The sequence below is a fragment of the Abramis brama genome, assembly GCF_963993115.1.
Source record: "Abramis brama genome assembly, chromosome: 15".
Lineage (NCBI taxonomy): Eukaryota > Metazoa > Chordata > Actinopteri > Cypriniformes > Leuciscidae > Abramis > Abramis brama.
The window spans coordinates 3131554-3159474 of NC_139977.1; the positions used below are offsets into that span (position 1 = coordinate 3131554).

Here is a 27921-nt window from a genome sequence, read left to right on the forward strand (position 1 = left end):
ATGACACTCGCCATCTCAGATCATCCATGTACTTCTAATATGAGGCTGATTGTTTGCTGTGAGTTTTATAAGATCAGTTTATCTTGTGTAATGGGACATAACAAATGTTTCCAGCACGAGGGGATCAAGGCACACCCGGGTAAAACGTGCCTTTGGTTTTATTCTCCTCTAAACCATAGATGCACAAAAACTTTCATTAACAACCGCTTTTCAAGATGCACGTGGAAGTTCATCTGATCCTTGACATGATCGTGTCATAAATTCGAGCTGATTCTGAGATAAATTGGTCTAATATTTGATGTGTGTTTTTTATTTTTATTTTGTAGATTTAAGTAGCAAATAAGAATGCCTAAAAAAATTTAATATATTTTGAGATAAATGTCGTCTTAATAATTTTCAGTTTTGTTCAAGGTTATTAAAACAACATTTTTCAATAATGGAAGAATATGTAAATGGTGTTTTGGGGCGCAAGACAATAATTAACATGATAATAAGCAGATGACTGACTTTTACATTTGTTGACATGACATGGTTATTCAGATGGGAAATATCATATATCAAAACTTAGAGATAATCACCATATTTAAAATGAAACCATCATATTTAGAAATATGATATTAATCATATCATATAATAAAATATAATTTGTTGTTATTAAATTAGTTTGTGATAGTTATATATTTAATTATTATTGGATCTCATTCAATGCTTTCAGAATCTTTACTTTTTTTAAATAATTTGTTTCTGTATTTTTTAAAATGAACATTTTAATGACAGTATATTTATTGAACAAAAACTATTTTTATTTAACAAAATAAACAGAAAATAGTACACACTTTGCTAAAGTGATTGTTCTGAACAAGTATTAACTTAGACATTATTAAAAACACATTATTTTAGCTAAAGTATTTGCATTTGTGTCTTGCCCCGTGTGTCTGTGAAGTAAAAGACCTCGACACCTCATACATTTATACGATTTTGAAACAAAATAAACCACTTTAATGATTTATTTTCACACAAAATCTGTTGCTCCTCAAATGTTCAATACAAACATTTTTTCTTGCGGTGTGCCTTCAGCCGTGTTGTACCCGATCCACCTTATTGTGTAAAGCGCAAGTATAAGCTACTTTCTGTGAATTTTGATTCATTAGCTAATATAGGTAGGCTATATGCAGTAAATGGTAAAACAATTTTCTGCTACAAACCAATGTGTTTATGTTATAATTATTGTGATATATCCATAAAGTATACACTAAATGCATACTTTTCTAATGTTTAAAGTTGCCATTTCGAGGTTGCGTACATCCGAGTGAAACGCTTCTGGAACAAGAACAAATGTGGGCGGGGCTTGATTTTGTCCGTGGGGAATTGATTGGATGGTTGTGGTTTGCTATTGGTGGATCTCATGTGAGTGACAGGTTATAGCCCCGCCCTCGTCATCAGAGAAGAGAAGAGATGCTGCAAGAGAAGTTATTCTGATTTAAGATTACCAGTAACATGAATTTTAAAAAGACAGGCATGAATACATCACTTAGGCTACTATAAATACTGCAATATTCTATAGTAAAAAAAAAAAAAGAAAGAAAGAATTTAACTATATGCACTGAACTTCCGCAATGATATAAGCCAGCTGGGAAAACTTCCGGTGAAATGTCACGGTATCTTCAATGTCCTGAGGCAGCTTTAACAGCATCAAAAGTGTAATACTTAGTTTATAATCAGAATATAGTCACTTAAATAGTCAGACCTAGCATCAGTTTAGTTATTCAAACATAAAACAACATAAAAAAAGAGTGTTCCTTCTCAGCAAAATTTAATTTGTGTGGGGGAAAAAAGCATCAACACTATAAATTAAAGATTTATTGTACAATTTAGTCAGAATCACTGAACAAAATAGGAGTTTCCGAAAGTGTGCTGAAGTCAGTGAGCTCACTGAGACTGACAGCTTCAGTGCTTATGAGAGAGCGCTGGGCTTGCTCTATTCGCAGTTTTAAGAAAGAAAGAAAATTCATGAGACTTTGTGACTTTTCCAACTTCGTACTTCACTATAAAAAGTGCTAAACATTGACAATTTTTTTTTTTTTTTTAACCAGTGATTTTATGTGAAAAAAATATTTCAGGAAAGGGTTAATATTAGCCGATAAACCCTCCTCTGCTACCATCTACTGGTTATAGTGGTAATTCATGTCTTTTTTATTTTCAAATAAAAGTGTTTCCTATCAAATTTTGGATTTCCTACATCTTGAAACATTAGGTTTTACAAATGGGGACAATTTCAGAAGGATGAGCAAATAATGTTTTGAAGAAAAGAAAGAACATTTGAAGCGCTGGAAAAATGTAGCGTGTGCATGTCCAGTTACAGACATCGAGTTTCTTCTTCCATTAGCCTCAAGTCTTTATTGCAATCAATAAAACTGGTTTATTGGCAAGTTAGGTAAGTGTGATAACTGCATTAAAATATAACTACAACATTAAAAAGTCAGTCATTGATGGTTTTGTGTCGTTGTACAGAGAGTACAGAATGACAGCTAACAGTTCACTGGAAACCAGGCTGGCTGATCGAAAACCAGGAAGTAACTGTGCATAAACTGTGCATATGGTTTTGATTTCATGGTGATTTTAAAGTATATTACTCTTTTCCAGTGTTTTCTTTCTCACACAACCTGTTTTATTCCTGCACAGGCATTCCTGTGGACTCTCTTTAATCAGTTGATGTCAAGCATGTTTGTGTCAGGCTTACGCTTCAGCAAAAGATTTTATAGTGGAAGAGCGCCACCAAGTGGTGACATTCATTTAATTTCTGAATAAATGGTTAATGGGTTACTACAATTATGATGCTAAAATATAAATAAATAAAAAATGTAAACATTACATTTCAAGTGACACCTTTTGACCAGTTGACTTCTTGATTGGAGCTGTTTGTATTTTAAATACATTATCAAAATAAAGAGTCTGCAATTAATGTATTTGTGCTCATATTTCTAATTTTGTGGGTATTGTTAAAATGTGTTGTAATTATTATTATTGTTTTAGTTCAGTAGCCTAACCCTAACCCAGAGTGGGAAATGAATGAAATAATAGGTTAAGTATAACAGGTCACACTAGGAGACAGCTGACATTGATTAAAGTTTTTATATAAATTTCAAATAAGTAGATGAAAAAAAACCCTCCCTCTCTCTCTCTCTCTCTCTCTCTCTCTCTCTCTCTCTCTCTCTCTCTCTCTCTCTCTCTCTTTATTAACATTCCTAGTTGTCTTGAAGTGTCAGGTTGTAATTTATTCAGGAAACATGGGTTGAAACCAATTCAATGCTACAATAGCTCTCAAAGTTTTTCCCACGGTGGCCACAAGAGGATCCTCGCTGTCCCAAACCATACGAACACTTAAAGAGGAAGACTCTGTTGAATTGGAGTAAGTAGCATAAAATAAAGAACAATAAGCACTGAGTTAAAGACTAGGATTAATTAAGCTCGCGTAATGCTGCATTTGTATTCTTACACTAGCCTGTTCACCTCAAGAAATTTGAGTTGCATATTTTGCTCCATTACGTGTCAGTGTTTCCCACACACACACACACACACACACACACACACACACACACACACACACACACACACGTTTACTTAGCTATCTAAATGGGGACATTCCATAGATGTAATGGTTTTTAAAATGTACAAACTGTATATTCTCTCCCCTTACACTAACCCTACCCCTAAACCTACCCATCACACACACACACACACACACACACACACACACACACACACACTCGCTAACCCTACCCTTAAACTTACCCATCACACACACACACATCAGACACACACACAAACCCGATCCTTAAACCTACCCATCACACACACACACACACACACACACACACACACACACACACACACACACACACACACACTAACCCGACCCTTAAACCTACCCATCACACACACACTAACCCGACCCCTAAACCTACCCATCACACACACACTAACCCGACCCCTAAACCTACCCATCACACAAAACTTTCTGCAGTTTTACATTTTTAAAAAACCTTTAATTAATTTATTTTTATACCAGATTTACAACTGAGGACGTCACTAAAGGAAGGTTTTTGGAGATTTTGTCAGGTTTTGGTCACTTCTGGGTACAAATTTGTCCCCAAAATATAGTTAAGTAGGTACACACGCACACACACACACACACACACACACACACAAGACACACACAGGTGGTGGGCTGTGATCACGCGTGCGCATGCGCAGTGGACTCGCCTCTGCAGCGCAGAGTATCTAGCGACGCTTCCCAGGCAACGCGCGCGTGCATCTCCTCCGCGTCCGTCGCACAACACACAGCGTGATGATGCTGATGATGATGATGATGCTGATGATGATGATGCGCGTTAACGCCATGTAACGCCGAACAGCTCATCGGAAACCACGACCGCGTAACAGAAGACCTACCCAACTACTATTATCCGTAAGTAAATGCCAATTACGCGCAATTCAAGAGTGTGTTTTCACATACTTGTGTCATGATGACTTGAAGGCAAGACTCGTAGATGTAACGGCGCTTTAGAATATGCTGACAGATAGAAAACAATAATGACTGCTGCCATTTCATTCATTTTCCCACTTAAATGCACCTGTTATCGCATCACATGCCAGCACAGTGCTCTGGGGGATGACGTCATGCGCGACACCGTGTTATGGATGATGAGTGACGTCATGGTCATCAACAGCCACTCTATTGAGCGTCAATAGATCGTGGAATTCTAAACTTTGATATTCTCTCTGCTAAAATGAGAATTTAAAATAGCCACAAATGACACGGAGTTATGAAAGAAATAGAGCTCAGATTGTTTGATGAGAAATGCTTGAGTTCACACTGTTGTCTTCTTATTGATATCTTGAGCATATTTTAGACATTGTTGAGTCACTTCTGAATCTCTAGAGGAGATTTTCTCAATCAGAGGACTCAATTTAGTCTTATTTCAAGGTGAAAACTTACAACATCAATTCTTTGTGAAGCAGTCATCATGTCAGACACTTATTAATGACTCATTTCTTGACTCATTCTTGTTTGTTGAAACGTGGTCCAGTATCAGAAAGAACTAAATCCTGCTTGACTGATTCACTCCTGTACTGATGAACATTTGAGACATTAAGACGCTCAGTAGTCAGTTTAAATAGCAGTATGATCATTAAATGACAGTGTCTTCAAGACATTAGTGAAGAGTGCCCAGAATCATTATAGCGTAGTCAAACCCTCTCTGTAACTGAACACTGCTGTCTTCACCGCAAATTCTGCTTATTTTATTGATAAACAACGTTTTTTTGCCTGGGATTTGGAAATGAGGGACTGTATAATGTGGTTTTGTCGCCTAAATGGCATTTCCTTCTTTTGTAGAATATCCCTTTATCCCGAGCCTTAACCCTGGGTGCCCTGTTCCCACAGATCTGAGGTGGGAATGCGGAGTTTGATTACGTAAACGTGTCTTTCCACCAGTGTAGTTGAGGCGTTGCCATGGTTTCCTCTCACGAGGACTATAGAGACAGGCTGAGTATTTACACTGAGACGCGAGAGATCATTCAGCTGTGTCCTCGTAGCAAATCCTGTTTTATTTCACATACTAGAAGGGCAGATATAATATAGGATTCAATACGTAATGCAACACTTTATTTTTTTATATTCTATAGTCGTTTTTCAATTTGATTCACACGTTTCTTGATAGTTTTTTGTATTTATTTCATTCTATATTCTGTTATGCATCTGTAATTCTTTGTCGGGTCTGTTTGCACTGTGGGACGAGGAACTCTACATCTACATCACATCACTGTGTATGAATGTGACACTTTATATGAATTATTTGAGGTTCCTTTGAAATCTCTTGACTTTTCATTACAGCTCTGTGTGACGCTGTTGAGATCTCACCTGAAACTTGTGAGTTTTGTATCTGTATATTGTTCGAATACCAATAGCAAATTCTTCTTTGAGGAGAGTTGTGGTTGCTAGCCTCCTCACACTGCTCAAACAAATAGATATTTGTATCGCTGGAATGGGCTTCGTGGAATGAGGTCACAGTGTCATGAGCACCACAGATCGAGGTTCCCCTTCAGGATGTTTATGTGCACATCGTGTCGGATGATTATCACAATTACAACAGCTGCAAAAAGGGTTCACAGCCTCAGGGAGCATTGTGGCCTATTTAAAAAAATATTATTATTTCTTTTTTCTTCTTTTTTAGGGGGGAATGGCAAAACAGAAGAAAGCCAAGCCTGAAAATAGAGTATGCGTTTAGAGTAGCATTACAAAGAGATTGTCTCTGACTAACAGACTAGCTCTAGTACGCACCGGAGCATGAGAGGGGCCTTGGATGGTTGTCATGGAAATGGCCATAGGCTTCAAGGCAAACTGTCTGTCTGTGTGAACCCATAAGACATAAAGTGGCTATATGTATTGCAAATGGGTTTTCATATGGAATTATATTATACACACATTTGCATTTATATCTAAAAATGTATTTTGATATTGGAAGTGTACTTTCCTACTTTTTGTAATCTATTTTTAATTTTGAACCATTAATTTTTTACAATTTTTCAAATGTACACACTCCTGGTAAAAAAGAAAAAGGGGGCCAATCCCTAAATGGCTAAACACTAAGCATTTAATTGTCTTAACCACAAATGATTGGTCATGAAATTAGCAATATTTAAGCAAATGCACTACGTAAAAAGCCATTGCTGTCTCAGAAAAACATCAAAGACATAATTAAGTTTTTGGCAGATTTTGGGAAGTTGCATGGTGATCGCTGCCATTATTATTGCTGCTGCTGTTATTATTGCTGCTGCTGCTGTTATTGCTGCTGCCATTATTATTGCTGCTGCTGCTGTTATTATTGCTGCTGCTGTTATTGTTGCTGCTGCTGTTATTATTGTTGTTGCTGCTGCTGCTATTATCGCTGCTGCTGCTGCTATTATTGCTCCTGCTGCTGCTATTATTGCTGCTGCTATTATTATTGTTGTTTCTGCTGCTGCTATTATCGCTGCTGCTGCTATTATTGCTGCTGCTGCTGCTGCTATTATTGCTGCTGCTGTTATTGCTGCTGCTGCTGTTATTGATGCTGTTATTGCTGCTGCGGTTATTGCTGCTGCTGCTGTTATTGCTGCGGCTGCTGTTATTGCTGCGGCTGCTGTTATTGCTGCTGCTGCTGTTATTGATGCTGTTATTGCTGCTGCGGCTGCTGTTATTGCTGCGGCTGCTGTTATTGCTGCTGCTGCTGCTGCTGTTATTGATGCTGTTATTGCTGCTGCTGCTGCTGCTGTTATCGATGCTGCGTCTGCTGTTATTGCTGCTACTGCTGTTATTGCTGCTGCTGCTGTTATTGCTGCTGCTGCTGTTATTGCTGCGGCTGCTGTTATTGCTGCGGCTGCTGTTATTGCTGCGGCTGCTGTTATTGCAGAATGGCTTGCATCCAAATGAAAAGTTGTTATCTAAAGAGGAATGATCAGTTGTTATTTTTCAACAAGACAATGTTCCTGCACACCCTGCAAAAACAACCAAGGAGTGGCTTGAGAACAAGTCCATCAGGCTCATGTTTTGGCCTGGTGGTCAGTCCAGATTTTAACACTATAGTGAATATTTGGTCTCAAACGAACTGGGAAACATTTTTCAACTACTCATGAACTGTTTGAAGCTATTAAAGGGTTAGTTCACCCAAAAATGAAAATTCTGTCAGTAATTATTCACCCTCATATTGCTGCTGCTGCTGCTATTATTGCTGCTGCTGTTATTGATGCTGCTGCTGTTATTGATGCTGTTATTGCTGCTGCGGCTGCTGTTATTGCTGCTGCTGCTGCTGCTGTTATTGATGCTGTTATTGCTGCTGTTATTGATGTTGTTATTGCTGCTGCGGCTGCTGTTATTGCTGCTGCTGCTGTTATTGCTGTGGCTGCTGTTATTGCTGCGGCTGCTGTTATTGCTGCTACTGCTGTTATTGCTGCTGCTGCTGTTATTGCTGCTGCTGCTGTTATTGCTGCTGCTGCTGTTATTGATGCTGTTATTGCTGCGGCTGCTGTTATTGCTGCTGCTGCTGTTATTGCTGCTGTTATTGCTGCTGCGGCTGCTGTTATTGATGCTGCTGCTGTTATTGATGCTGTTATTGCTGCTGCTGCTGTTATTGCTGCTGCTGCTGTTATTGCTGCTGTTACTGCTGCGGCTGCTGTTATTGCTGCTGCTGTTATTACTGCTGTTATTGCTGCTGTTATTGCTGCGGCTGCTGTTATTGCTGCTGCTGTTATTGCTGCTGTTATTGCTGCTGTTATTGCTGCGGCTGCTGTTATTGCTGCAACTGCTACAGCAAATGCTGACCAGTATTTGAAGGTTGAGCAGCGAGCTCATTGGCTACTGATGCAGCAGGAACCAAACAGCTCTGCCTTATAGAGAATGATGTGATTGCAAGCAGATTGAGTTTAAGACTTATCAGCCTGCGCCATCAGGAGTTTCATGACAGAACTTTGTAACTCTACCACAGTAAAATATGAAGGATGAGTTGTTGTGTGGGGAGCCTTTTTAGCTGCTGGTAGTGGTGAGCTGCTTCACCGTGAAAAGTGATTTAATCCTTTGGTGTACAGGGGAATATTGCAGAATGGCTTGCTTCCAAATGAAAAGTTGTTATCTAAAGAGGAATGATCAGTTGTTATTTTTCAACAAGACAATGTTCCTGCACACCCTGCAAAAACAACCAAGGAGTGGCTTGAGAACAACTCCATCGGGCTCATGTTTTGGCCTGGTGGTCAGTCAAGATTTTAACACTATAGTGAATATTTGGTCTCAAACGAACTGGGAAACATTTTTCAACTACTCATGAACTGTTTGAAGCTATTAAAGGGTTAGTTCACCCAAAAATGAAAATTCTGTCAGTAATTATTCACCCTCATATTGCTGCTGCTGCTATTATTGCTGCTGCTGCTGCTGCTGTTATTGATGCTGTTATTGCTGCTGCGGCTGCTGTTATTGCTGCGGCTGCTGTTTTTGCTGTGGCTGCTGTTATTACTGCTACTGCTGTTATTGCTGCTGCTGCTGTTATTGATGCTGTTATTGCTGCTGCGGCTATTATTGCTGCTGCTGCTGTTATTGCTGCGGCTGCTGTTATTGCTGCTACTGCTGTTATTGCTGCTGCTGCTGTTATTGATGCTGTTATTGCTGCTGCGGCTGTTATTGATGCTGTTATTGCTGCTGCTGTTGTTATTGCTGCTGTTATTGCTGCGGCTGCTGTTATTGCTGCTGCTGCTGTTATTGCTGCGGCTGCTGTTATTGCTGCGGCTGCTGTTTTTGCTGCTGCTGCTGTTATTGATGCTGTTATTGCTGCTGCTGCTGCTGTTATTGCTGTGGCTGCTGTTATTGCTGCGGCTGCTGTTATTGCTGCTGTTATTGCTGCGGCTGCTGTTATTGCTGCTGTTATTGTTGCGGCTGCTGTTATTGCTGCTGTTATTGCTGCGGCTGCTGTTATTGCTGCAACTGCTACAGCAAATGCTGACCAGTATTTGAAGGTTGAGCAGCGAGCTCATTGGCTACTGATGCAGCAGGAACCAATCAGCTCTGCCTTATAGAGAATGATGTGATTGCAAGCAGATTGAGTTAAGGACCTATCAGCCTGCACCATCAGGAGTTTCATGACAGAACTTTGTAACTCTACCACAGTAAAATATGAAGGATGAGTTGTTGTGTGGGGAGCCTTTTTAGCTGCTGGTTGTGGTGAGCTGCTTCACCGTGAAAAGTAATTTAATCCTTTGATGTACAGGGGAATATTGCAGAATGGCTTGCTTCAAAATGAAAAGTTATCTAAAGAGGAATGATCAGTTGTTATTTTTTAAACAAGACAATGTTCCTGCACACCCTGCAAAAACAAACAAGGAGTGGCTTGAGAACAAGTCCATCGGGCTCATGTTTTGGCCTGGTGGTCAGTTCAGATTTTAACACTATAGTGAATATTTGGTCTCAAACGAACTTGGAAACATTTTTCAACTACTCATGAACTGTTTGACGCTATTAAAGGGTTAGATCACCCAAAAATGAAAATTATGTCAGTAATTATTCACCCTCATGTTGTTCCAACCCCGTAAAACTTTCGTTCATCTTCTGAACACAAATGAAGATATTTTTGATGAAATCTGAGAGCTGTCTCACTCCTCCATAGGCTGCTAGGTAATCGATATCTGCCATCTCAGAAAAGTTAGTAAAGACATTGTTAAAATAGTCCAAGTGACTACAGTGGCTCAACCTTAAGTTTATCAAGCGACGAGAATACTTTTTGTGCGCAAAAAAAACAACAAAAAATAACGACTTTATTCAACTATTGATTTTCTTCTGTGTTTCTCTGAGTGAGTTCACGTTGTGTAACAGCGCAGCGCTTCTGCCTACGTTCTGACGTACAACCCAAAAGCGCTGCGCTGTTACACTACGTGAACTCACTCAGAGGCCCACACAGAAGATAAGGTACAGTCTTTAAAACCTTTCTCTGCAGCTACAAAATACGTGAAACACTGAATCCATGTAGCAACAGTAGGCATAAATGGGCTTAATTCAAAACACTGGCTTTTGAGACATTGATTAGGACATTTATGTAATCAGTTATAAGGGCTAACAATACTCAATGCCTTAGATTACCTACATATGATCTCTCAACGGACGTGGAGTGCGTTTACAGAGAACGACTTTTCTGTCAGTGTTTATAATTGTGTGCATCCATGTCAGCACAATAAGATAAATGTTTTTTATTTCTTCCCCAATTAGAATTGGCTCTATTATGCATTATGCTAGCAAAAGCCCTACTGTAGCACACTTATGCTTGTTAATTATCTATAACGTTTCACAGGCCTATATTATGTTATGTTAATTTTGTGATCCTGCTTGATTTATCTGCCTGTATACATGACAGTAATTGGTTCAGTAAATGTTACTTTTTGATGATATGCCAGTCTGTAATCAAACACCCACTTACCGTCTGTTTGTTTGTTTGCATCAAGTCAGACAATATCTTGTGATTCTTATTGGCTCAATAATTAATATAGTGTTGTTTTTCTATTTATTTGTACAGTCATCTGAATCTTCTTATTGTTGTGGATTCTTAAAATTTTTGAACCAGTAAATGTAAAGCCTGATGTATGTTTGCCAATACTCACCTATAGGGGGTTTTCCCAGTTGTTATTCAGTATTTGTTGTCATGGTTACTGATTTCTTTGTGCACCTGTTTCTTGTTCAGTTCGTTTTCTCCTGTGTATTAAGGGTATGTTTACACGACACGTTGATAACACTAAAACAGATTTTTTCGCTTACAGGCGACAACATTGTCAAAACAACCCCTGTTTACACAAATGCACGAAAACTACTAAAAACGCTGTATTATTTATGCCAGGCCAGTAGTTGGCAATGTCACACTATGCGCGTATAGACTGAATATGTAATACGCATGCACATGACGTCACCGTTTTCACAAATTCGCTTTTTTTGTAGTTTACACAGAGATGTTTCAAAAACATTGGCAATCTTTGATTGCTACTTTGAAGGCATCTTGAGTAAAACAGCCCTATATTTAACAAAGCACAAACTAAAGACCAGAACCGGAAGAGATGCGACCTGTTTTACAGAGTACGGAAGCTTGTTGCGCATAACCTGCTTGTACTGGTGCTTACTCCCACGTTGATCTCCTTCGTTGATCCTCTTGTCTCCCTCCTACATTGTTATATTGTGTATCCTGTAAAGAAACAAGTTAAGTCCTCAGCATTGCATCACTGCCCTGTGAGTACATTTAAACAAATGAAGGATACTGTATAATGTGAGACTGGATGTTTTACTGTTTGTATGAATAATTCAGGACGTTTTCTCTCAGGACAGAATACAGAATGACTGTTGACAAACTGATCCAGTTATACTCAGCACTGGGTTGGTGTGTGAAGGGGAGCCTCATTTATATTGTCAGTAAGATTGATTGATTCAGCAGTTTAAAGGGTTATTCACCACTGGTAAAATGGGCTTTCAATAAAACTTGGCTAGAGTAGAAAGGCAAAAAAAAAGACTCTACCTGGCTAGAGAAATGCTGTTGTCTTCCCTTTTGCCAAATAAGTAGGAACACTTCAACACCCATAATGCACTGGGCTTGTGCTGTCCAAGGCCACGCCCACCAGTCTACTATTGATACTCTCAAATACCACATCGCTTTAGTAGGAAATACTACTTAGCAAACTTTCAGGCGTAATGGTGACGATTTGTATTGTCTGAGTAAACATTTAGCAGGAGTGAGTTACTTTCGGTTTCCAGTGTCGTTTCAAGAATCGTAAATATGGAGAGATGGAAAATCTGAAAGATCTCTGTGTTTGGAGTCAACATTTCAAACTGAATGACTATGAACATAGTATTTCAGGCCAAACGGAGAGGGGGGGGAATGTTTTACACGAAAATATGCGTGTATTGGCGGCTAGTGAATGAGACCCAGTGTTATGTGTCAATTATAATTATTTTGATTTGACTAATGTGTAGTCTGAAAGAACTCATTATGGAGAAAAAATATAGTAATTAATTGTTTATTAAAGTCCCCCTGTGGTGAAAATCCAGCTTTTAATGTAGTTTATACTGTATGTCTATGTGGTGGTTTTAATATGCTTTAAGACAAACCATGTGTAAATTCATAAGTCGACACCATTGCTGAGTATTTTCTCCTTAAAACTGCAGTGAACCAAAGACAGTCTCAAAAACACGCTTTGAAATCGCTGGTGTTTCTGACGTCACAAACTACCTTCAGATCAACGTGTGATCGTCAACCAGTGGATCTCTGAGCTGAGTGAGTGAGTGGAGGCGGGGCTCATTTGCATATTCATAGAACAGCATATACTAAATGAGGCAAGGGTGTCGAGTTACATTCAAGATATTTTAAGGCATGAAGAAATGTTTTTCAAGGAAAAAACTTTTAAATATGTAATTTTGGTGATCAAAGATGAGTTTTAAGGGATAAAATGATCGACTACAGGGGGACTTTAATTACTTTGTAAGGCTGTAAGTATTAGGATTGGAGGTGAAAGTCTAAACATTATCTAGTTTGCTGTATCACGTTAGCTCAGACCATGTTGTGTAAAATGCACTTCTGTCTCCTCACAGGTCAGTGTTTGTAGTTGAGGACAGCCATGCCTCTTGTAAAGAGGACCATCGAGCCCAAGCACCTGTGTCGGGGAGCGCTGCCTGACGGGGTGACCAATGAGCTGGAGTGTGTCACAAACAGCACACTGGCGGCCATTATCAAACAGCTGGGAGGACTCAGTACGTTCCCTTTTTCTCACTTCAACTGGTGACCCACAGTCATTTTTAACCCTTCAATTATCAAATCGTAAGGGTCTGTGATTTAATTAAATTCAGACTGGCTTGATTTCATGCGACTGCGCAATGCATGCACGGTTGCAGTCAGAAAAGCTAAAGCTGAACATTTTCTTATACAAACATCTCACAATCTAAACAATTCATCAAAATTTTGGAAAAGTGTTAAATCATTAACTAAAAATAATAAAGGTATAGAACTTCCATCATGTATTAATAAGGGCTCTCATACAATCATTGATAAAGTAAAAATGCTTAATTGTTTCAATGAACACTTCATAGCTTCTGTTTTTTTGTTTGATTCAATTAATGGTGCTCATGTGAACCCTTCGATTGTTCAGTCAGAGAGCTTCAACTAGTCAATCATTCAACTTTTCACCAATTGCAGTCTCTGAGGTGTGCACAGCCCTTAAATCTTTAGATGTTTCAAAACCGGCAGGTCCTGATAAATCTGACCTTACTTTTTAAAGCTAGCAGCTGATTTATTGCCCCACCTCATATTTTTAACCTTTCTCTTGTCTTAAATGAAATTCCACTTATATGGGAATCAGCTTTTGTTCTTCCCCTGTTTAAAGGCGGAGATCCTACACACCCAAATAGGGATCTCCCAGTCAGGGGCATAATTTGTGGGGGGGTTGGGGGGGAGATAACCCCCCCCCCCCCCCCCCCCAATATTTAAATCTATGCATTACAAGCCCCCCAATATTTATACCATAATCACATGAAAAGGAGGCATCAGGAGGCATACCCAAACTTCAACCCCCCCAATGTTCAAACCAAATCTACGCCCTTGCTCCCAGTCACGTGACCCCTAGCCGCCTGTCAGCCATTTTGACGGAATACATCCGTCAGCTACTCAGTGGCAATGGATCTATTATTAGGGGTGGGTAATATATTAGAGAGTATATTATTATACTAATAATATAATTATTAGTATAATTATTTTATAATTAGCCTAAATATTGCAATACTTTGCGCTACAGTATTGATATAATTGCGTGCGCAAAATATCTCGATACTGAACAGAATCGATTTTTTCCCCACCACTAAGTTATCTATTATTAGCGCAGTGGCCGTCAGCTAACTCTTCACGTCATGTCATCACACTTATTTACATCACAAAAAGATATATATACAATATACAAGAGGAAAATAAAGGAATTAGGAATCATAGATCCATATGAAGCACCACAAGTTCTTTTTACAGGCATTGAATGTGTAGAAAAACTTCCTGACATTGAGTTCGGTGACATTTACAGCTACCTTATTCACTTCCCATCACGCTACACCGGAGCTTCATTAAAAGCATACAAAAGCTTAGCAGGCTATCGGTTTACATTTAGGCCTACATTACATTTATTCATTTAGCAGACGCTTTTATCCAAAGCGACTTACAAATGAGAACAATAGAAGCAGTTAAACTAACAGTAGGACAACAATATGCAAGTGCTGTGACCCTTCTCAGTTTAATCTAACGCAGATTTTTTTTAAAAAAAATTTATATAGAACAGAATAGAATAGAGTTCTAAAATTGTCATGGACAATAACATGGACAAAATTGTCATGGACATAACAGTTAACCGGTTGTCATGGACATGTTACAAAAACTGAATAGACGTAAAAAGTCAAGTAACCTTGTATAATTTCATCTAAACTTTATTGTATATTTTACATGCACTTTTGTTTACATTTTACTTCTTGTACCTTATATCACAAACAGTTGGAAGCCAAACACCGCATCAGCGTTTTGCCTGTTTATTGCCGCCAACCACTTGTTTCTCCGTTTTGTTTCTTTTGGGATACGGTATAAAGATATTCCTTTTGTATGATCACGTATCTGATCGCATCCAACTGCACAGCGTCGCTCGGGCATGATAGGAATATTTCGCTACGAGCTGTAGTATCACGAGTATCACCGGCGGTTTAGCATTTTCTGTTCCGTCAAGATGGCTGCTCCAAATGGCGTGACGTCACGCGGGACGTCCCTATAATTACCGGCCCATTTCCAAGCTGTCAGCCTTGGCCAAAGTCCTCGAAACATTTGTCAACAATAAATGAAAGGACTTTGGGCCCTATTTTAACGATCTGAAACGCAAGTATCACATTCCCTTTAAGAGCAGGCGCGCTTGTTCCATGGCGGATTGCTATTATAACGGTGGATTTGCCAGACGCACACCAGGAGAAGTAAAAGACAGAGAAGTGACATTGGGGATGGAGAAACACACCCAAATTAGCTTCGGTTAAACAGGCGTATGATAATTTGGGTAAATGTGTAAGTTAGATTTATGCCTATATTTGTGCCTACACCACAATGATTTCCCTCACTGAGAATATTTTCCCTCATATTCTTTTTCCCACAAAAATAATATTTTTCCTTGTAATTATGTATGGTTTGCAAAAATGGAAACTGCTGCGTCTGTGTGTAGATGAGAGAAGCAAAGTGTATGACAGGACAGTCACATGCTACATTATGGCCAAGTATGCGCCCTTAAAATAGCATCTGAATAACGCACTGACTTTAGACGAGGTTTCTCCTGGTCTGTGGCGGAATTGTTTTCTGAAACTGCAAAATAGCACCAGGGAACGTTTGCGCCGGAACACGCCTCCTCTTTTCGCTGAACCGCCCCCGGGAGCGCAAGTTCATTCCCTAATTTACCGACGTGCGTCTGTGGAGGGAAAAGTCCGCTGTGCGTCGGGTGCAAAATAGGAATGATACATGCGTCGTGTACAAAGTCAATTGCGCTGGGTGCAAGATAGGGCCCTTTATGTCTGTTAATAATACCCTGTCTGATTTTCAATCTGGTTTTAGAAAACAATATAGCACAACTACGGCAGCCTTAAAAGTACTAAATTATTTTATTGATTCTGTTGATAACCAGAAACACTGTGCAGCCTTATTCATCGATCTATCAAAAGCATTTGATACTGTTGATCATACCTTACTGATACAGCGACCTGTCAGTATTGGATTATCTAAACATACTATTGGTTGGTTTAATAACTCTCTCAAACAGAACTCAATGTGTACAGGCTGAGGGTTTTATCTCCGGTTCACTCAGTGAAACTAAAGGTGTGCCACAGGGGTCAGTCCTAGGACCACTCCTATTTACTCTATATATAAATGATATTGATCAAAATGTTCATAATATAAATTTTCATTACATTTACATTTACATTTAGTCATTTAGCAGACGCTTTTATCCAAAGTGACTTACAAACTAGGACTAGATTAAGCGAGTCATCATGAAGAGGCAAAAACAAAAACAACGCAAGAAGAGCTCAAGATACGAAGTTCAGGCATTATTCAGAGTAGCATAAGCCCGATAAGTGAGGTTTTAGAGGGAAAGGGGAGGGTTTTTTATTTTTTTTTCATTTTTTTTTCATTATTATGATGATGATACAGTTATATATAGTTCAGCATCCACACCCCATCTGGCTCTCTCTCAGTTACAGCTTGCATCTGATATTGTTCAGCGCAACTTATTTGAATTAAAACTAGTTTTAAATGCTGATAAAACAAAATTAATGTTGTTATCTAAATCAAAATCAGTCCCTCATAATCTTCTGCCTATTACTACGTCCCAGGGTTCGGAGATTGAGTTTGTGTCTCAGTATAGGTATCTTGGGATTTTAATTGATGACGCTCTCTCCTTTGGCCCTCGTGTTCAGCAACTGGTGAAGAGATTGAAAGTGAAATTGGGTTTTTACTTTAGAATCAAATCCTGTCTGTCCTTTGAGGCAAAAAAGAGTGCAGCCACTTTTATGTCTGTACTGGACTATGGTGATGTTATATATATATGTGCATATATACATCTTCACAGTGTGCATATATGCATCTTCACAGTGTTTACATGCTTTAGACACTGTTTATCATGGTGCACTAGAGGTTCATAACACATCTTAAAACCCACACTCATCATTGTGTGTTGTATGCTCGGGTTGGATGCTCTGCTTTGTCCATCCAAAGACAAAAACACTGGCATGTTTTTTATTTATAAATCTATCCTGGGTCTACTTCCTTCATATCTTTAAACCTACATCTGTAAAAAGTATGTTTGTAGCTATAGCCTACAGTCCAGGAATTATTCTTACTGTCTGTCCAGTGGTACGCACTGAATTGGGGAGAAAGGCATTTAAATTTGCTGCTCCCTCTGCCTGGAATAAATTGCAAAGTACGGTTTCATTGGACATTTTCAAAGTAGTTTTAAACGATTTGGAGAATGAAACATAGGGCTGTAGATGTTTCAACTAGTTATGTATTGATATTGAAATTGATTGGATTTGCTTTTGTGTGTATCTGTGTATGTATTGATGGATGTTATCTGTTAAACTCAAACGAGCTGTGTCTGTCAGTCCTGGCCAGGACGCTCGTGTAAAAGAGATTCTTAATCTCAATGTGCTTCTTTTCCTGGTAAAATAAAGGTTATAATAATAATAATATGACTACAAAATCTGTAATCTTTCATCTTTTTAATAATATTGGAATAAAGAGTAAAGATGTCAATTTTACTAGGCCGGACATCACTTTTGACCACTACTGTATATATATTATATATTTTGAAATAAATGCTCAATATTTATTTTATATTTTATTTTAAGGTCAAATTTTGAAATAGTTTTACACATATTATAATCTTATTTTGTTTTATTGAATAATAATAATAATAATACAGTTTTATTAATAATAATTATAATATGTTATTATAATAATGCATTATTATAATATATTATTATTATTATTATTATTATTATATAGCCATATTGATGTATAATCACAACATTACAGCTAAATAGTGCAGTCCTACATGCAAACACAGAAAACCTGGAATTCCTTTTAAAATCACATTTTAAATCGCAGTCATTATTAGAAAAATTACAATTCGATTTCCTCCCTAAATCGTGCAGCCCTAGTTCTTTGTTTGTTCTCATTTATGTATTTTTAAGGATGTGCCCTTTAACATTTCCCACCCCAACATATTGATCATTTTTATAGTCACATTCAAGTCTTTTGAAAAGGAACGACATTAGAACGAAAAAGAAAAAAATGCAATTATCAGTCGATTTCTCTGCATTGGGTCTCTTATTAATAAATGATGTTGTACATGTGAAAAATGATAATTTATGCCTGATTCTACAATATGTGTTTATGTATTCAGGTCGACATGCAGAGGACATCTTCGGCGAGCTGTTTAACGAGGCCAACAGCTTCTACGTGCGCATGAACGGTTTACAGGAGCGAGTGGACCTGCTGGCGGTGAAGGTCACGCAGCTGGACTCCACAGTGGAGGAGGGTGCGTAAGAACGAGTGTGATTAGCAGAAACTGACCCACTGCTGACCTGATGTGGTGTGACACAGCCTGGAAGAACAGCGCAATGCAAACACAGGCTGTATGTTGGCAGTATGATAGAGAAGCTGTGCAGATGAGGCACAAAGAAGAGCAGAGAGACAAAGTCCTGCATGTTCCACTGATGTCGAGACACTACACTCTAAAAAATGCTGGGTTGTTTTAACCCAACTTTGGGTCAAATATGGAAAAACTCAGCTGTTGGGTTCAATTTTTTAATTACATTTTTAACCTAATGTTTGGGTTTGTCCATATTTGACCCAAAGTTGGGTTAAAACAACCCAGCATTTTTTAGAGTTTAACTGAGTTATTTAAAGGGTTAGTTCACCCAAAAATGAAAATTCTGTCAGTAATTACTCTCCCTCATGTTGTTCCAACCCAGTAAGACTTTCGTTCATCTTCGGAACACAAATTAAGATATTTTTGATGAAATCTGAGAGCTGTCTCACTCCTCCATAGGCTTCTATGAGATCGAAACTTGCAAACCCAGAAAGTTAGTAAAGACAATGTTTAAAATAGTCCAAGTGACTACAGTGGCTCAACCTTAAGTTTATCATAATAAAAAATATCTTAATTTGTGTTCTGAAGATGAACGAAAGTCTTACGGGGTTGGAACAACATGAAGGAGAGTAATTACTGACAGAACTTTCATTTTTGGGTGAACTATCCCTTTAAGAGCACAGTGAAATGGTCTGGTTGAATAAGAGGCAGTTGACAAGGAATCATAATTAATAGAGTGGTAAAGTAATGCTGCCTTCAAGCTCAAGATACCATTCGCTCCCGCCAGTTGAAGAAGCGATAGCAGCCCACCTTTGCCCGCCCTCCGCTGGACGGCGCGCTAAGCTGGCGCTACCGTCTAAAGCTTGCTGCACGACATCAACCCTGCTCGGTCGCGCTTTCTCCGCCGCTGGGCAGGCTGCGTCAGCGCTGCATACTATGGCCACCCTGCAAATCTTCCAGGCCGATCTCTTCCGAAAGCTGGACGAGAGAGGACCAGAAGCGATTTGCGTGCCAGACTTAAGAAGTGCCACGGACCTCGCTCTCCGCGCTACTAAGTCTGCTGCACAGGCCATAGGACGGAGCATGGCCTCTCACACTGTTGCTGAGAGACACCTGTGGTTAACGCTCTCGGAGATGTCTGAGTCTGAGCGCACCGCGTTCCTCGACGCCCCGCTTTCTTCTGCTGGCCTCTTCGGATCTTTCGTCAATGACTTCGTGGAAAGATTCGCTGAGGTGCAGAAAGCGTCACAGGCCATGAAGCACTTCCTACCGAAGCGCTCAAGTTCCGCAGCAGGCCGTGCGAAACCGCCTTCTCGGAGCTCACAGCCACAGCCTCCGCCCACCGCCACTTCGCAGCGCCGTCAGGCCCGAAGCTCGAGACCACTCTCTCGCTCGACTAGCCGCCGCCCCGCTCTGCGTGGGCCACGGCCTAGGATTGCGGTAAAGCCCGAGGTCCCGAAGTCGTCCTAGTTCCGTTCAGTTCCAAGAAATGTGACTGTTCCAGTGTATTCTGCAGTAAACAAGCCGGAACCGCTTTGCTTCGCATGCGCCCGCTACAGTTCTGGCTGAAAGCGCGAGTACCGCGCCGAGCATGGACTTCCGGTCTGCTTCGTCTCAAGGTCAATCAGAAATGCATCACAGCTCTGAAACCTTGGAAAGCAACCGACTGGTACCGATCAGGTGTAAGCCTGGGGACTTCCTCGAGTGTGAGGGTGGTGTCTATGGACGCATCCACCTCGGGATGGGGAGCGCTGCTCGAGGGCAGACCGTTCTTCGGCCAGTGGTCAGAACGGGAGAAGCTTCTGCACATAAACTGCCTGGAAATGCTGGCAGTGGACAACGTGCTAACGCATTTTTGTCCCCAAATAAGAGGACACCACGTCTTGGTCCGTTCGGACAACATGTCAGTGGTGTCCTACATAAATCGCCAGGGGGGTCTCAGGTCCCAAAACCTGCACAGGCTGGCGGAACGCCTCCTGGTGTGGGCTCAGCACAACCTGCGCTCGCTGAGAGCAGCGCACGTGCCAGGGCTCCTAAATATAGGACCAGACAGGCTGTCCAGGAACAACGTTCCGACAGGCGAGTGGTCTCTACACCCACAGACGGTCCAACTGCTGTGGGAGAATTTCGGCAGAGCGAAGGTAGACCTGTTTGCGTCTCAGGAAAACGCTCACTGTCCGGAATTTTTCTCCAAGAGCAGGAATGCGCTGGCTCACGTTTGGCCCCGCTGCCCGCTCTATGCTTTTCCCCCCATCTCTCTCCTGCCCCGGGTGATAGAACGGATCAGGGAAGAGGGATGCTCAGTGCTGCTCGTAGCGCCGCTCTGGAAAAACCAACCCTGGTTCCCAGTTCTGATGCAGCTAACAGGCACTGCCCCATGGCCAGTACCAGTGAGGAGGGACCTCCTCTCTCAGGCCAAGGGCTCGATTTGGCATCCGCGCCCAGAGCTGTGGTCCCTTCATGTTTGGGCCATCAACGGGTACCCGCTGACCTCCCAGAGGGAGTGTTAAACACGATCACGCAGGCTAGGGCCCCGTCTACTCGACGGCTCTATTCCTCGAAATGGTCAGTGTTCTCCAGCTGGTGCACAGCTCGTGACATATCACCCCCAGACTGTGGGGTGACGGAGGTTCTCTCCTTCCTACAAGAGCTGCTGGATAAGGGTAGGACCCCTTCCACGCTCAAAGTTTATGTGGCGGCCATAGCAGCGTTTTCCAAACCGACGCTTGGTCAGTCAATAGGAAGGAACGATTTAGTCATCCGCTTCCTTAGGGGAGCTAAGAGGCTGAATCCTCCCAGGCCTCCCTCAGTCCCTGTGTGGGACCTTTCTACGGTTTTGGAAGCCATGAAAGGTGACCCATTCGAACCTTTCCAAACGATTGATTTTAAACACTTGTCTTTCAAGACAGTGTTTCTTCTGGCTCTCGCTTCAGTGAAGCGCATAGGGGACTTACACGCGCTCTCAGTAAGCGCGACGTGCATGGAGTTTGGGTCAAATGACTCGAGAGTTATACTCAAACCTAGGCACGGTTATGTTCCAAAATCCCTCAACACACCGTTTAGGGCACAGATCATTTCCCTGTCAGCCCTGCCGGTTTCTGACGAGGAGGGAGACGCGAGCTTCCTTTGCCCAGTCAGGGCATTAAGAGCTTATGTGTCTCGCTCGTCTGCCTTCAGACAGACGGAGCAGCTCTTTGTTTCGTTCAGCGGGCGTTCTAAGGGACTAGCCGCTTCGAAACAGAGCCTATCCAGATGGATAGTTGACGCTATAGCGCTGGCGTACACTTCCATGGGCATGCAGTGCCCGTTGGGTGTCAGAGCGCATTCCACGAGGGGCATGGCCTCTTCGTGGGCCTGGTCCAGTGGGATTGCCTTACAAGATATATGTATGGCGGCAGGCTGGGCCTCCCCATCTACATTTATAAGGTTTTATAACCTAGAGGTTCCCGCCTTACAGGCCAGGCTGTTGTCGGTCTAAATGAATCAGTACTGTCTGTTCTGATGCTATCGGTTCAGAATACTGAGACCGCTGAGCGCTGCTCGCTGATCGACCATAAATTGCTTATGGGCAAAATGTATAAGACCCACAATTTTCTCTTCAGTTCAGGCCGAGTTCCGCCCTGTCTGTATGATATATGGTTAAGTAATTTGCGCCTGTGGGACGCTGCTGTATGTGGGAAAAGTGTGGCTCTGCCCCTTTCTTTCCCGGACTCTCTGTGAGTTCCCTTGGTGATTGTTTACTAGATGAACCCCAGGCGCTTGCCCTCGGGTCTTTGGTGTTAGATCCCAGCACGCACGGCGTTTTACATTGGGTCCCCTAGCGTAAGATACTTACGCAGTACGAGAGACCTCTCGTAAGAGAACGTACTCGGTTACTAACGTAACCTCGGTTCTCTCTAGAAGAGGGAACGAGGACTGCGTATCTTGCCATGCATGCAACACGCTCTGGTTCGCTTCAGCGATGAAAAACCAGATATCAGCTGCCTGCGAGCCTTATTTATAGGCCTAAGCCACGCCCGTTTCAGCGGGACGTGACGCAGTGGGCGCGAAGCACCCTCATTGGGTCTGACGTCACGCTTGGCCTCGCTCGATAGGCTGCTGCAGTTGCCGCAGAACAGCCAATAGGCACGCGAGCCGTCTTGCCTATGTCTGTATGCTGCCGCAACGCGTTTTACATTAATACAAAATTAAGGATAATTTTTTGGCTTCAATATCTCACGGAAAAGGGATTTTCCCCGAGCGTAAGATACTTACGCAGTACTCGTTCCCTCTTCTAGAGAGAACCGAGGTTATGTTAGTAACCGAGTACGATTTACTCTGGATCCTCCGGAGCCCCTAAAGGCTGGGAAAAATACTCTAATTTGTTTTCTTAAATTATATTTATGGTTTGGTTCATATATTTCTTCATATAAGACAAAAACATTCATACAAAGTACAAAGACTATAAAGACCATACTTCATATATTTTTGATGTTGAAGCCCAAATGTTCAGTGATGTAGGATCTCAAGCTGTCCAGCTGAAGACGTGACTGTAGCTTTACTCATTAATAGACTCGACACTTCCCTGAAGAGAAACTCCAGCACAGCTGCAACAACTATTATGAACTGATCTTCACACTAGATACTGTTTACAGTGAACTCTGTTAGAGAGATACTTATGGCAGTTTATCTGTTCAATAAAACACTCACTCTCCTGTTGAGTGATAAAACACCATCATCTCCACATCACTTTACAACATTTCCAGTCCCTCAGTTCTTCATCTCCTAAAGCCGATGTTGATTCTTGTTTTATTTTTTATTTTTTATTACGAGCTCTGTCTCGTTCTCTTTCTCCAGCAGACTCTCCTCTGTTCTCTCTCTCACACACACACACTCACACACACACACACACACACAGACACACACACACACACTCGATCTGATGTTAATTCTTGTTTTATTACGAGCTCTGTCACATTCTCTTTCTCCAGCAGACTCTCCTCTGTTCTCTCTCTCACACACACACACTCACACACACACACACACACACACAGACACACACACACACACAGACACACACACACACACACACACACTCGATCTGATGTTGATTCTTGTTTTATTACGAGCTCTGTCTCGTTCTCTTTCTCCAGCAGACTCTCCTCTGTTCTCTCTCTCACACACACACACACACACACACACACACACACACACACACACACACACAGACACACACACACACACTCGATCTGATGTTGATTCTTGTTTTATTACGAGCTCTGTCTCGTTCTCTTTCTCCAGCAGACTCTCCTCTGTTCTCTCTCACACACACACACACACACACTCTTGTACATCTATCTTTATGAGGACATTCATTGACTCAATGCAATCTCTAGCCGCTTACCCTAACCTTACCCTTCACAACTAAGTGCCTAACCCGACCCCTGACCCTAAACCGACCCTTAACCTCATTATAACCTTATCCCTAAAACCAAGTCTTGACCCTCAAACCCTTGAGCCTTTAAAGGCTCTCAGAGAGTGAGGTCCGGCCAAAATGTCCTCACTTTACTCTCTTTGTCCTCACTCCAATGATCTAAAACTCAAACTGGTCCTCACAAAGATAGTTGTACAAGTACACACACACACACACACACACACACACTCAACTAACCCTGCCACTCCCACACCAGACACACACAGACACACACAAACAAACCCCTGTCAGTGTACCCTTAAGATAAAACTAAAAACACTGTGTTGGTCAATGTTCAATTTAGTTTACTTACTATAAATAAATATTCTGTTCTGAAGGTTTAAACCGGAATGCATTGTTTTCAGCTAGACCAATATAAAAATGCACTTTAAATACATGATACGGTTTTGTCACTTTTTACAGTGTATAATGAACGTTCATGTCTGTTTAACTTATAAATGCATTCATCCTGACAAAATACATTAGTTCATGAATAGAGTCTGATTCACTGGTGCAGCCAAAACTGCCCAAAAACTGCCCACTTAAACAGGAAAAGAGTTCATTTCGTGTTTATGTCTCTTATATCCCAGTCATAGATTAGCGCTGGTGTTTGATGGTGTTTTATGGGTCTGTCTGCTTGTTCTTCAGTGTCCTTACAGGACATCAACATGCGAAAAGCATTCAAGAGTTCCACTATCCAGGACCAGCAGGTGGTGTCCAGAAACTCCATCCCGAACCCAGTGATGGAGGTGTACCAGCGCTCCGACAAACCCCCCCCTCTCAACATCCTCACGCCATACAGGTCAGCGTTCGCTTCGGCGAGGACATGCACATTCAGATGAAAAACAGTCATTTTCAGATCATATTCACCTCAAAGTCAAACTTTTTATGTGCATATTTTTGTAGGACCATTAGCATTTTTAATAGCCTACAGTATATATAAATCTCATATATCATAAAGTACAGTATTGATTGTACAATCATGATAGCATCTGTTGTAGTACATTTCAGTTAAGCTTAATTAGATGAAATTCTACTTAATGGTTAAATACATGCATTACGGTTACGTTACTAACCAAGTTCTCATTACGATAGCCACTACTACCACTATTTTTAACCTGCTGCATTTTGGTGAACAGAAGACATATAAAGTCATGTGCTCAATGTCACTTCTCTCTTGTTATTATTAGCATATGACCTTGGATAATCCAGAAGTCACTTTGGTAACCCTTTACTTAAAGCCCTTATGTATAACGCATTAATAAAGGTATTCATAATGTATATTATAATGCATTAAATCTTTTCATAAATAATTGTGACCAAAGTTAAAATGCATAATATTTGCAGATTCCTTGTTATATCTGAAATTGGATGTTCATCATGTGTTTTAATGCATTATACATTTATATTTGCATTATACTATTATATATATTTTTTTTTACAATTGTTCATGCCATCATATAATGCATTATAAGGTGCATTATAAGGCATAATTAATGCATTAAATCACTTTTTTAATGCATTATACATAAAGGCTTGAAGTGTTAACGTAACTTTATCTATTAAGGTAAATTTCGATTAATTTCTTGGTTTATTAAAAAATATATAAATAAAAAAGTGCATGAAAGTGCCCTCCCATCTCAGCTCTTTAGTAATGGTAATTGGTAGTAGAGCGAAAAAACATAATGGCTGTTAAAATAGACTTCATTCTCTTCATGCAAAATAATTACAAATAAAATTGATTATAAAAACTAATGTTAAGCAAAAGGATTTAATTTCTAAGCGTCGTGTTGTGTTGTCTTACAGGGATGACAAAAAAGACGGGCTCAAATTCTATACAGATCCATCCTACTTTTTTAATCTTTGGAAGGAAAAGATGCTGCAAGCCACAGAAAACAAGAGGAAGGAGAAACGCCGGCAGAAGGTGTGTGTCTGTGTGTGGCCAGAAACATACTTTATGTACTGTAAGTACACTAACACAGTCTTAAATCCTCGCCCAACACATAACTAAACTAAAAGTCCAAACAACAAAAGTCATTCTCCATACAGTTCCAGAGTCACACCTGTTATTAAATCCAGTTGTGAATCCCAAACACTGACTGAGGAAGCTTTACTGCTCAAATAGCCCACGTTTACCAAGCGGCGTTCTGGAAACCTGTTTGAAAACAGCTATTATTCTGCTCTTCTGTTTGGTAACACTAGAGGTGTAGAAATGACACACTTCTCTAGTCAGTATTCATTTACAGACCTACTGTGCCTGTTCCTTCTGCACAGTTAAATATTACTCAGACTTTAAATTTTTTTCTGCCTTAGCAAGAGCAAAAACACTCGGAGGATCCCTCTCGCGAGGTAAAGAAAGTTCGTAAAGCTCGTAACCGGCGTCAGGAGTGGAATATGATGGCGTACGATAAGGAGTTTCGTCCGGACACTCGTCTGACACCGTCTCCTTACCATGGCATGTCCTCTGAGGGATCTCTGTCTCCTGATAGGTGGGTGCTATGGTCTGTTCTCTATGGTCGAGCCACCTTAGTGTTTTGAAGAATGCAACGTATTTAGGGTTAGTTCACCCAAAAATGAAAATGCTGTCATTAATTCCTCACCCACGCGTCATTCCAAACCCGTAAGACTTTCGTTCATGTTCTGAACACAAATGAAGATCTTTTTGATGAAATCTGAGAGCTTTATGTCCCTCCATTGACAGCTACGCATCTACCACTTTGACGCTTAAAAAAGTTCATGAAGAACTAATCCATATGAATTGTTTAGTACAAATTTTCTGAAGAGACACAATCGCTTTATATAATAAACAGATTCAATTTAGCCGTTTATTCACATATAAACATTCATCAACTCACACATCAGTTGTAGTAAACGGAAGCTCAAGCATGTTTGCTTGACGTGCGAGAACCAATGAGGTTCATTCTCGTGTTACGCATCACGTTTTAGCTTCAGCAAGAACCAATGAAGTTCATTCTCGTGTTACGCATCACGTTTGAGCTTCAGCAAGAACCAATGAAGTTCATTCTCGTGTTACGCAGCACGTTTGAGCTTCTGCAAGAACCAATGAGGTTCATTCTCGTGTTACGCATCACGTTTGAGCTTCAGCAAGAACCAATGAGGTTCATTCTCGTGTTACGCAGCACGTTTGAGCTTCAGCAAGAACCAATGAAGTTCATTCTCGTGTTACGCAGCACGTTTGAGCTTCTGCAAGAACCATTGAGGTTCATTCTCGTGTTACGCATCACGTTTGAGCTTCTGCAAGAACCATTGAGGTTCATTCTTGTTACGCAGCACGTTTGAGCTTCTGCAAGAACCATTGAGGTTCATTCTTGTTACGCAGCACGTTTGAGCTTCTGCAAGAACCAATGAGGTTCATTCTCGTGTTACGCATCACGTTTGAGCTTCAGCAAGAACCAATGAAGTTCATTCTCGTGTTACGCAGCACGTTTGAGCTTCTGCAAGAACCATTGAGGTTCATTCTCGTGTTACGCATCACGTTTGAGCTTCTGCAAGAACCAATGAGGTTCATTCTCGTGTTACGCATCACGTTTGAGCTTCAGCAAGAACCAATGAAGTTCATTCTCGTGTTACGCAGCACGTTTGAGCTTCTGCAAGAACCAATGAGGTTCATTCTCGTGTTACGCAGCACGTTTGAGCTTCAGCAAGAACCAATGAAGTTCATTCTCGTGTTACGCAGCACGTTTGAGCTTCTGCAAGAACCAATGAGGTTCATTCTCGTGTTACGCAGCACGTTTGAGCTTCTGCAAGAA

The 27921-nt window shown here is 40.8% G+C and overlaps 1 protein-coding gene across 1 annotated transcript in view; it reads left to right on the top strand.

Annotated features, from left to right (window-relative positions):
* The first annotated feature begins 4255 nt into the window (after positions 1–4255).
* LOC311097449 (actin-binding protein WASF3) overlaps positions 4256–27921 on the top strand; it is a 38851-nt gene continuing 15185 nt past the window's right edge. Inside the window, exons 1-6 of the mRNA XM_084137120.1 lie at positions 4256–4468; positions 13142–13300; positions 18511–18645; positions 24800–24953; positions 25958–26075; positions 26465–26640. Of these exons, the coding sequence (XP_083993246.1) occupies positions 13168–13300; positions 18511–18645; positions 24800–24953; positions 25958–26075; positions 26465–26640 (716 nt within the window). The 5' untranslated portion in view covers positions 4256–4468; positions 13142–13167. The remainder of the gene's footprint in view (positions 4469–13141; positions 13301–18510; positions 18646–24799; positions 24954–25957; positions 26076–26464; positions 26641–27921) is intronic.